The following is a 12,746-nucleotide window of genomic DNA, read 5'->3' on the forward strand; positions in this document are numbered from 1 at the left end:
TTCACATAAAAGCAACAATAAAACCTTGTAAAAACCACAGGTAGAAAAATACAACAGAAGTAATGAATGTAGCATCAGTTTCATTAAGTATTTTATGAATATTATGTGTTTGACTTGTGAAAGATTTAAAGCTTTTTGTGAAAAAATAAAAAACAGAACCTATCTGTTAGGTTTTGTACCAGTAAATTGAAATAGGATTTTAAAAACATATGACGAGAGCTTTAAATAAGCTTCTTTTTTAAAAAAAATAGGCATTTAAATTAAAGTTTTTAACTTAAGGCTATGACAAACATACATTCAGGAATAATAACACCTTATTATCTATAGAAATAATTTAAAAATCCAGAAGAGATTAATGAACCCTCAAGTTTAATGAGATATTAAGTCAAGTTTTAGATGCATCACCAAAACAAAAATACCATACATGAAATATTGTTACAGCAATCACTTGTTAGTACTGGGTTGGTTTTTTTTCCAAATACAAGCATTTTCTACTTAAATTTGCACTGGAAGGCTTCTCTTGTCTTCTCTTCCTCCATTATTTTTGGTTTCTGTTTAGATAGCATATAAAAGAAAACATTTTTCTTAAATAGAGTTAGCCCATTAAAAATGTAAGCACCACAGATTGGAATATGGGGGGCGGGGTGGGGTGTGTTAATCCAGAGTTCTAGTAAAACGCATGGTAGATTAGATTTATTAATTCAAACCACATGAAGAACAGGGACTTGGTTTAATGCAATCATAAGAACAGATAACAAAGGGAATTTTTAGAAGTCTCTGAAGTATCACACCAGACACTACTCTTAACTTCCTAAATTTTTTCCAAAATTGATCCAGAAAGAATCTGTTAAGTCATATTATTACTGTCAAATCATTAAAATGATTTAGAAGAAACGGATATTTGAATAAAATATAATTTCACATTTGAAATTTTATACTAACAAGCACAAATTTATAAGTTTTAGTTGTCAGGTTTTTTTTTTCTACTTAGAAAATTAAAGTAAAAATTAAGTTCAGAACAAAACATATCATTTCCCAACACAATATTTGGGAACAAAAGAAGCCAAAAACCATCTCACTGTATGTTCAGGTAAGAATTGATTAAATCCTCTGTAAACTAGTATAAAATACATCTACTTAGGAAGGCAAACAGCAAATTTAGCGTTAAAGCTACATTTGTTTTCAAATCATGAATAGCCTAAAATGTGAACTGTCATGTGAACTGGATATGTTCTTTAATATTCTCAAGCACTACATTTACCATTACAATAGCAACAATGCCACATTCTATCTTCGTGTTCATATAAACACATATACTTTATCAACATTATGAACAGCACAAATTAAAAAAATAATACAAAAGTATTCTGTACTTCTGGACTTTATAGCTTAATATAAACACCTCCCTTAAGAAGTCAGGAAATCAAGGAATTTGAAAATATAAAATACTTAAAGCCTTATTATCAAATTTTACTTTCTCCTTTTTGTACATATCCACTGGTTGACTACATAATTAAAAATAACTCGATATCATTGCCTTAATTTATCTTGTACTTCCTCATATGCGCAGGACCTCTTCCTCATTCGGCAGAATAAATTTTGTTCACTTAAGATAGTTACTCCAGATTTTTTTTGCTCTTCAGTATATATCCTCTGTGTGTTACTCTAAATATTCAATACTCTGAAAACTTATTTTTCCTTTTCATGTGAGCTTTTTCTATGGTGTTTATTGTTACAGTATTGTACTATACCAGAACTACAAAATCTATTTCCAGAATATCCTAACAAAATACTGGATTTCACCTTCCTTCTTGGTAGATCAAATGATAAGTTTAAAAATGAAAACATCCCTAGCTCCAGGTGGGGTTTTTTGAGGTACATCAAGCCTCAAGTTTCCCATACCTTACTACAGTGCTACTTACACTCAGGTCACAGATTCGTAATTGTGTCTGCTACAGTTTTCAGTAAAAAAACAAAACAAAACCAAAAACCAAACATCATTACTGTTTTAACAAAACTAAAAACAAATGAATACAGCATTTAAGAGCATTTTCACTAATCTCTTTACCTACAAGTCTAAGTGAGAATGAAAACATAACCTCTAAAAATCCACTTTAACTGTTCAATTTTCTGAAAACTAGAGCTTCCATTTCTTTTTTAAATATCCATAATCATACCCATATCTCTACTAATATACTTAACATGCATAATCACATGAATTTCAGAAAGGCTTCAGAAGAGTCACTTATTGCTACTAATGAAGGAGCATAGATCACATTGCAGACTACATCAGAACACAGTACAAGACAGCATTTTGTTTCTTTTAAATATCATCCTTGTTTATCAAATAATGGATCAGGAAAGTTATTGGTACACTAAGGGGATATCATAACTCTAGAATTTTAAGCTTTCTGCCTCCACTTTCTGGTATGGTGGAACTACACATGGAAATGTGGATGTATTGCTGCAGCAAATTAGGTAATTCAACAGATGTACAGAAACATAAGTCCTAAAAAAAAAAAAAAAAAAAACCACACAAAACACCTGAGCATATAAAGAGAAAGAAAAGCACTGGGAATTTGGAAGAAAGAACACCACTTGTAAAGGCCTGAGACATATTCTGAGAATCTCTGTTTGTATATTTGCTTTAGTAACATTATAGGTATGGCTTGACACTGGACCCTTCACTCAGTCAGATGGCTGTATCACATACAGTACACACAGGAGAGATCCTGGCAGAAGAATGCGAATGCGCAGATGACAGTGTACTTGTTTGTTTGCTCACTTTTGGATTATTCCAGTTTACATGTGCCCAGCTAAATGGATTTATGGATTACATTGTCTAGTTTTCACTAAACTACCTCTCACAAAATGGACAAATGTCTTAAAATGATTCCTACATGGAAAGCACACACTAAAGATAGTGCTACTAATGCCAGCATAAGCAAACAAGAAAACAGCAGAGCTGAAACTTCTACTCCTTGTACAAGCTTATTTTCAAGAATGTCTTGGAAAGCCAGCTACAGAAGAGTACCACCTTGTGTTTATCAGATCAAGAAAGCTACATTAGTTATTCCATAGAAATTGTCATCTGTGATAAAAATTAGGCATCAAAATATTGAAATAAAAAATACTATCAAAATATCAAGTAAGGGACACATACCCTCCAGTTAGTATTTTTTTCCATAACTGTATTGCAATCCCTCCAGTATTTTACTAAGTCAGGCTTATACTTTGTTTTATACTCAGAGATTAGAAAAGGAAAACAAGTGTTGTTTTCTTTTCTCCTGTTCCCAGTTTCTTAGCACTGAGTAATGAGTTATTTAATAGAGCCACATCTGTCACCTGTCAAGACTGGTTTATCACTCAAATGCTTGAGTCCACCATGTTGAGGCACATGTTGTCCAGAAAGTTTTTAAAGATGACAGGTCTGACTTCCTCTATAACAATGACAGGATAAAACATTAAATAAAGAAAATATTGGTAGATTACAACTGTACCTGTCAAACATCTTTAAAATACAGAAAATGAGGTGAAGTTACTTCTACTTGTATTGGGTTTGTGTGGCCAGGTTTTGGTAGCTACACGGGTGGCTTCTGTGAGAAGCTGTCAGAGGTCCCCCCATGCCTGATAGAACCAGTGCCAGCTGGCTCCAAGACAAGCCCGCCGCTGGCCATGACTAAGCCCATCAGCAATGGTGGGAGTAATTCTGTGATAAGATATATAAGAAGGGGGAACAAAAAAAACCCCACCACTCTGTACAATAGCAGCTGGAGACAGTAGTGAGCATATATGAAAGGAACAACTCTGCAAACACCAAGGTCAGTGAATAAAGAGCAGGGAGGAGGTGCTCCAGGCACTGGAGCAGAGATTCCTCTGCAGTCTGTGGTGCAGACCATGGTGAGTCAGGCTGTGCCCCTGCAGCCCATGGAGGATAATGGTGGAGCAGATATCCACCTGCAGCCCGGGGAGGGACCCACACCAGAGCAGGTGGATGCCCAAGGCAGGCTGTGATCCCATGGGAAGCCTGCACTGGAACAGTCTCCTGGCAGGCCCCGTGGCCCCATGGAGAGAGGAGCCCACGCTGGAGCAGGGTTGCTGGCAGGACCTGTGACCTCTCAGGGGACCCACGCTGGAGCAGTCTGTTGCTGAAGGGCTGCACCCCCTGGGAGGGACTCACGCTGGAGCAGTTCATGAAGAACTGCAGCCCATGGGAAGGGCTCACTTTGGAGAAGTTCATGGAGGACTGCCTCCTGCGGGAGGCACCCCATGCTGGAGCAAGGGAAGAGTGTGGGGAGTCCTGCCCCTGAGGAGGAAGGGGCAGCAGAAACCATGTGTGATGAACTGACCACAACCCCCATTCCCTGTCCTGCTGCACCGCTGTGGGGGAGGAGATAGAGAAAATCAGGACTAAAGTTAAGCCTGGGAAGAAGGGAGGGGTGGGGGGAAGGTGTTTTAAGATTTGGTATTATTTCTCACTACCCTGCTCTGATTTGATTGGTAATAAATTAAATTCATTTCCCCAAGTCTCATCTGTTTTGCCCATAACAGTAATTGGTGAGTGACCTCTCCCTGTCCTTATATTGACCCATAAACCTTTTGTTATATTTTCTTTCCTCTGTCCAGCTGAGGAAGGGGAGTGATAGAGCAGCTTTGGCGGGCACCTGGCATCCAGCCAGGTCAACCCACCACACTAGGTCATGACCATTACCCACATTGGCTGCCCTCTTCTTTCAAGAGCTTCAGCATCAAACCTGATTTAAGCCTGAGGCTACACACTGTTCACTGCAATTATCTAATGCAATACACATAAGGTCCAGCATGAACACTGATCCATATCTTAAAGCAAAAATTCCAGCTACTTGCTTTAACACCGATACTACATAGTAGCCTCAATTATTGCATAGGTGCACCCTCATTCAGGAAAAATTAACTTGATAAACAAGCAGCAGAGACTGACTGTCAAAGAAATATGTAACATGTACATCAATGGCAATCCCACTTGTACTTATCCTTGTGTTCCCAATCTACCACTGACTTAATTTTGTGCCATATCTTGGCAAAATACCTCTATAAATACAGCCTAAATTTGTAAAGCTTTTAAGCAAGGCGGCAGCTTTTCAGTGCTGTTCAGTTTCTTGTAATATTAGCTTCCTTTTAGAGCTTCCTCTAAGCCAGTCAAGAAACACACCTACTGATACAATCTGCGCTATTGCTTAGATTATTAAAACAGATCCTTAAATGCCAGTAAAATACAAAAGACTGCACTTGCAGAACAAGCTGTTCCGTATTCAGCTTCCCATACCCCATTGCCTTTTATTTGTAGTTTTAATTTTCATATATGTGGCAATTCACTGAACACAAATGAAATACCCTGAGTAGATCAAAGATTTGCAGTTACAGCCATATTCCATGGCACATTCATATTGTTACTCTGTCAAGCCTGTAGTTCAACAACCTGCCACAAACACAAATATTCCCTACTAAGTCTACAGAATCTGGCCTTTATACTCTGAAAGTAAACAATTACAAAATCCAGGATAGTGACAAATGTGACTTGAATTCAAGCAGCATATACCGAAGGCCATACAATCTCAGGAAATGTAGCCCTTTATTACTACTGAAACTATGAACCTGCACTGTATAACTCTAAACATGGAACAAGCCTTCAGCACTGCTAAAATGCCATGCTGGAGGCCCACACCACAACACTTGGACTACATTTCTTATTTACAAATATAAGAATATGTTTGCAAATATAAGAAATACTAATGTAACAATTTTTTCCATTAAAATAGATCTAATGTAACTAGTTATTTACATTACTAAAACAGAATTTGTCATGCATTTTTATCATGAGCCTTATGAAATAAAAAATCCATTTATCTAACATTCAATGTTCTATGAACTGTACCATGAAGCCTCCATCACATTTACAGCTATCATGTTTTACACAAAAACACTGCTTAATCTCCAAAATCTGTGTGAGATATCATATTCCAAGATTAATAAAAATTTTTATATACAGCCAGGCTTCTTATGGTCAGTAATTATTGCTTCTCAGAAACACCTACAATTTACATTTAAGTTTATGTAGCTGCCGTTCTTACCAGATTTCTTGCACTTATTCTAGGGAAAAAATACTTCAAATATAAATTGAGAAAATTCTGTACATTTCATTAAGCCACAGGCTAGAAAGGACTGGCATAAAACAAGAAACGTTGCTGATAATTACAAACTAATTAAGTATAGTCTGACAAAAGCTTTAAGAAAAACTATCACCATCCTCCATTCATTTAAACATAAGTTGATAGTATATTCATGTTAACAGTTGAGCAGCTCAACCTTCCTGTTAAACTGTAATCAGCAGCAACATAACTCAAAACTGAGTCAGCTTTCCCCCCATACAACTCACAAAACCATAGCTGTCATCATTGCAGATTAACAGTTTATTGTATACACCTCTTCACTTGAGTTATTTGATTCAGTTTAAATGCTTTTTACAGTAATTTTTAAATTAGAGTATAGAGCGTGGTTTTCTAAGTTCACCTGCCCTGTATATTTATTATTTAATAGAAGTTAAAAAATACTTCAACTTATTGTTTATCCTCCTACTTAATAAACCCAGAGTAGAACACAAGTAATAAAGCAGGACAGCATTATTAAAAAATAAAAACAGTTTTCAGTTTAATAGCAAATTCTCAGCTCCCTACGTAAGAGAATAGCTCAAAGCAATGTTTGCGTTTATACTGAATGACTGTTAGCAAGATATATGGACAGGTTATGAAGTGAGACAACTAAGAGACACATACATAAGAACTTCTGAAACATTTACATATGTAAAGCTAAGTCTACTCTGAACTAAGTAACTTGTTAACTCTGTAGTCAACAGCTAGGTATTTGTCTTCAACTTTCATTGTTACTGACTCTTAGAAACATAATGCGCTTGTTTTAGAAGTGAAATTATATTCTAAAATTTAAAGCCTCAAAAAAATTATTACTGCTGTAATTAACTACTGGGAACATTCAATTAATAAATATGTTTGCATATATACCACATTAGAGTCTTCTTGTGAAAGTTGTCTTTTCAAACTCACTTCAAACCCTGGTATCTTCCATAATTTTTATCCTATAAGAGCAAATGCAGAATGCCAGTCCCAAAATATTTTTAATAATATAGAATGGAATAAGTTATTTTAGATTGTTTCTATAAAATCCATGAACAAAATGATCACTTGTCACATTAATCTAACTACTACTATCAGACTTGTTGAGATACTTCCTCAGGATATCACAGAATCACAGTATGGCAGGGGTTGGAAGGGACCTCTGCAGATCATCTTGTCCAACCCCCCTGCTTGAGCAGGGACACCCAGAGCAGGGGGCACAGGAACGCGTCCAGGTGGGTTTTGAATGTCTCCAGGGAAGGAGACTCCACACCCTCCCTGGGCAGCCTGTGCCACCCCCACAGGAAAGAAGTTTTTTCTTATATTCAGATAGAAATTCCTGTGTTCCAGTTTATGCCCATTGCCTCTTGTCCTGTCATTGGGCACTGCTGAAAAAAGCCTAGTCCCATCGTCCTGACACCCACCCTTTAGGTATTTATGGGTATTTATGAAATCCCCCCTCAGTCTTCTCCAGGCTGAACAAACCCGGGTCTCAGCCTTTTCTCATATGGGAGATGCTCCAGCCCCCTGATCATCTTGGTAGCTCTCTGCTGGACTTGCTCAAGCAGTTCCACATCCTTCTTAAGCTGAGGGGCCCAAAACTGGACACAGTACTCCAAATGTGGTCTCACTAGGGCAGAGTAGACGGGGAGGATGACCTCTCTTGACCTGCTCGCCACACTCCTTTTAATGCAGCCCAGAATATTGTTGGTCTTCTTTGCCACAAGGGCACAGTGCTGGTTCATGGTCACATTGCTGTCCACCAACACTCCCAGGTCCTTCTCAACAGAGCTGCTTTCCAGTAGTTCAGCCCCCAGCCTGTACTGGTGCATGGGGTTGTTCTTCCCCAGGTGCAGGACCTTGCACTTGCTCTTGTTGAATTTCATTCAGTTCCCCTGGGCCCAGCTCTCCAGCCTGCCCAGGTCTCGTTGGATGGCAGCACAGCCTGCTGGTGTATCAGCCCCTCCTCCCAGCTTGGTATCGTCAGCAAACTTGCTGAGGTTACACTCTGTCCCTTTGTCCAGGTCATTGATGAATATGTTGAACAGGACTGGACCCAGCACAGACCCCTGGGGAACACCATTAGTGACAGGCCTCCATATACTCCATATAATGAAGTATACTCCATATACTCAGGTATAAAGCTATCAGCCAAATTGCAAGAAGTTTTGTGTAAACAAACAAAAACAGCTAAGGAAAAAGACTACTTCACCATAATTAAGGAAGCCTGCACACTTGGATTTTTAGAAGCTTAGAAGCCAGAAATCTCCAGACAACTGGAACTGCTAGTACAGTGAGTACTTACCAGAGAAACCTCTTATCTGCTCACAATGACTATACTTCCAATTTCTTCCAGCAATAACAGCTATTTTTCTATCTCCTATGATGGACTCTTCTGCCACTTGCACAATGAAGATACGCCTCCTTCAATTTACTCTCTGACAAAAGTCCAACCACTGCCCATAAAGCAACTCTATCTCTATGGATAAACCTGGCATAAGATTTTTACTGTCTCCTGTTCTGTGTGGGAAGGATTAGCTGCTTCCTGAATTAATCGCTTGGTCCATCAACTTTCCACCACTGTTTTCCAACTGTTTATGTGATAAAATTTCTTAAACATACACCTGACAGTAAACACATGTCACAAAAAAAAAAAAAAAAAAAAGGAGTGAAGTAAAACCAATTGCCTCAGATTACGTGAGAACAGAAATTATATAATTACACAACTTTTTTTCTAAATGAATCTTAGGCTGGGTAACTTCCTGGGCTTGAAGGCACAACTCCTGCGAAGATGGAAAAAAGGGAGACTACTGCAGAAAAACAAGGAATCAGCAATTTTAACTTCTCTCTAAGAAGACAGGAGCATGAATATTACTTTTTCATGACAAGTCATTCCCACAAAACCCATCAGAATGAGTCTCAAGTAGGGTGCCTGAAAAGTCAGACAAGACTCAAAAAGGAGCTTCAGGGTTCTACGCCTGCTGGGGTGAAGCTTTCACTTTGGAATAAAAGTAGGTAACTTCAAACACAGATGAGGTCTATAACAAGGTTCTTCGTAAATATTGAAGATGGCTAGTAACTGATCAGCTTTATCATCTTGTTTTCACCCCAAAGGTCTCCTCATCTTCATGCAAGGAATCAGAGACTCTCCCTTAAAGTACTTCAATAAGGCAACAGGGAAAGCAATAAAGTTGTTGTAACCCTTTCTGTTGGTTGCAAAGACTGTTCAAAAAGTTTCATTTAAGAAGCTTAAAACTAGTGAGCTGCAATATATTCTGTAACAATGGAAGTAAAATAAAACTGAGACTGAAAGTATTTAACTATTATAGCAACTTTAAATAAAAATATGTGACTAATAAGATTAGCAGTTTGGTAATTTATAATGTTTATTCAAAGAGAACTCACTGGGAATACTCTAAGACTGCTTAGTTTAAGGTATACCTATATGCACACAAATTCTATGATATTTAAGACTTATTTAATAGTCTTAGAATTTCATAGACACACTTTAAAGAGTAGAACAAGAAAGTCTTACAATATTAGAAAAATTTATACATTAGTCCACTGACTCATGGAGCTTTTTTTCTGCTTCAACTAGGGACAATTTAATAAATAGATTTATACCCCTCAAAAAACTTCTGTGAAAAATTTATCCTGGATTACATGACAGTAAAATGCATGACACTGCTTTTTACCTCCAGATCCTAGCTGCTTGTAGAATCTGTATTCCAAATGTAGCTGTGGTGCTCTTGCCTTCATTGACTCCTGATTTAAAAACAAAAACAACATTTAAAACAAAGCCTAAAAACTAATACACTAACCTACTACCAGCCAAACTAATCCTACTGCTTCCAAGCCACATGGAAAGTTTGAATGTTTCTTCTGACTGATAATTAAGAAATTAATAGATTTGTAAATCTTAGTCAGGTGAGACTGGGGCATATAGGGACATTTACATCTTGTATTGCTCCATGGGACTGGGGTATATTATGCAATCCCAATCAGAGACCCAAAACGGAATAGCTAAAAAAATTTGTCTCTCCAAGGCATGGGGGTGATATGTCTTGCAGCTCTCAAAAGGTGGCATTGATATGCAGCTTAGCAGATCGAAAATACAGTCCACATACCTGCTATACATAATAGATGTATCTTTACTAAAAAAAATTTTATACTAGGTTCTTGACAAAATATATCAAATACTTCCACCAAATAGTAACAGCTTAGCAGAAATTAAGTAGCAACATTCTAAACTATAAATTTAAAATTAAAGACCACCAGAATAAGTTTGTACTTTAAATCTTTTTTTCCAACATCATTTACATAAGTTAATGAAAACTTAGTTCTGTGGTCTACATACCAATGTTGGCAAGATCTATTAGAATAATGTGACATGAGATCAAGCACAGGAACACACAAGCAGCCTAAATTAAAGCCCTAAGTTGAGTATGTCCCTTTACAAAGTAAAGGTACTTCATAAGATTCTTATAGTATTTTCCTAGAGCATCTTTTAGAAGATATGCCCAGTTTCTTGCAATACGAAACATCTTCAAATATATCAGTGATAATTTTGACATTAATTGTGCATTATTGCTACACAGACTACTAGAATTGCAGCACATAATTAGATTAATAAACTTATCGGCAATAACCGATACTGCTGGATGTCAGTTTTCAGAAGAAGTTTGGGCAAGATGTTCATCTCTTTCCTCACGACTGCCTTCTCCAGAAGCTTGTTAGCTTCTGGTTCATTAACCCATGTTGTTTCTCAGTGGCACATCTAGCCATAGAAAACATAAGCCAACATGCAGTCATGAGAAATTTGGTCCTTTTCTTCAACCCATCTCCCTCCAACACTCAGATGCTCCAAATTCCTGCTACTGCTACAGCCAAAGTCCTTGCCATGGTACAGTTATGCACTTGATTTTGCCAGAATGCCAAAGGCTGAGGACCAAAAGTAAAAAGGGGCCAATGTAACAGTTTCTACAAAAAACAAGTAGGATTTAATATATGCTTTTTGTGTGTTCCAGAGCACTCATAGTAGCTGAACATTGGAATTCTTTACATAGAAATGAGCAAGAACTTTCTAAAATGAAAAGGGTGTTGATCCGTCACAGACTTAACTACCAAGCAAGAGTAACAGGGCCTGCAAAAGATCCTAATTACATCTTATGAGGAGAACACACAAAATTTATTGTCAGGTATTAAACCCAGATATCCCTTAACAGAACACTTTACTGTAAATGTGAGCCTAAATCAATGCAACTATGAGCCTTTAGTACTCAGCTTTCAGTTTCAGTTTAGTGTAACTAAATACACTATGAAGCATGCTACTGAAATGTTTTAACCCTCTTACAAAGTCACCCAAGTTTAGCTACTACTTTGCCTGCAGTAGCATTATACAAGTCTATCAGTTACAAAATATACCACTCTCCACATAGTCTCTAATTAAGGCTTATAATAGTGCCTGCGAAGAAGGAAATATTTTAGTCCTTAAAACTGTGCACGTATGTGGAATATACTAAGAAATGACACTGGCTTATTAACAATTTCATTTTGTTCAATTATGCAGTTTTGCCTTAATTGATAGTATATTAACAACTTGATCACCAGTGTTATAAGATGCTCCCATAATAAGGATGAAAAATAGTTTGTATGTATTAAATTTACATGAACAGAAAAAAATATCTTGGGGAAAAGAAACAACTTCCAATTTTTGGCATACATATCTACACTTTTTCAAATGAATGCTGCTTTTTCTAGTCATCAGTCAACGGTTCTGACAAACCTCCAGAAGACAAATGTTCTCATACAAGTCTAACAACTGCACACATGCCAAAGACTTAAGTTAAATCCTGTCTAGCAGGGAGACACCAGTAATGGTGAAAAAGATGCAGTAATACGTAGTTGTAGTCCATTTATTGGCTGAATCTTCTGTAATTGCCTTATTTTTGTAAGGAGGCTTAGGTACCTTTCCTGACTGTTCAGTAACTCCAAGCATACAAAGCAAATACAACCTTTTGTTCAACAGAACTTGTGAGAGGGCAAGCACAATAAGCTCTTCACATAAAATTTGTTTTCTTCCTACACATCCTACTTTGCAGTGTGCAGTGAACTGCTGGTAAATAATTCAAAGTAGATAGATAGATAGATAGATAGATAGATAGATAGATAGATAGATAGATAGATAGATAGATAGATAGATAGATAGATAGATAGATAGATGTGGATAAATCAAGACAAAGGTATGGTAAGTGTACTCTTCTACCATAAGTGAACACCATTGTAACTACTTTCATGAATAAGTCTAAAAAGCATATTAATGAATAAAAAAAGAAATGGAAATCAGGGTTCTTTATTTTCATAAATGTTTCAGTACATTTCATCATTTAAGAATAAGCTTGGGAACACAACCGCTCGATCATCATATTAATCCCAGAGAACTTTGAAGCCAACTTCTCCTCTTAACAAAAAAGATGACTACTTTGTTTATTTAAAAAAAGCTCAGGTATTCACTAGAGCATCCTGAAAGAACTGCTCCAGGATTTCTGCAGTGTTCTGTAAATGACTTTCACATTCAAG

The 12,746-nt window shown here is 37.0% G+C and overlaps 1 protein-coding gene across 2 annotated transcripts in view; it reads right to left on the reverse strand.

Annotated features, from left to right (window-relative positions):
• The window catches only part of CSNK1G3 (casein kinase 1 gamma 3), a 73,686-nt gene that overhangs the window by 34,108 nt on the left and 26,832 nt on the right, over positions 1 to 12,746 (reverse strand). For both annotated transcript variants that reach the window (XM_064437957.1, XM_064437956.1), the window contains exon 4: positions 9,863 to 9,932. In XM_064437957.1, the coding sequence (XP_064294027.1) occupies positions 9,863 to 9,932 (70 nt within the window). The remainder of the gene's footprint in view (positions 1 to 9,862; positions 9,933 to 12,746) is intronic.

The sequence above is a fragment of the Phalacrocorax carbo genome, chromosome Z, assembly GCF_963921805.1.
Source record: "Phalacrocorax carbo chromosome Z, bPhaCar2.1, whole genome shotgun sequence".
NCBI classification, from domain to species: domain Eukaryota; kingdom Metazoa; phylum Chordata; class Aves; order Suliformes; family Phalacrocoracidae; genus Phalacrocorax; species Phalacrocorax carbo.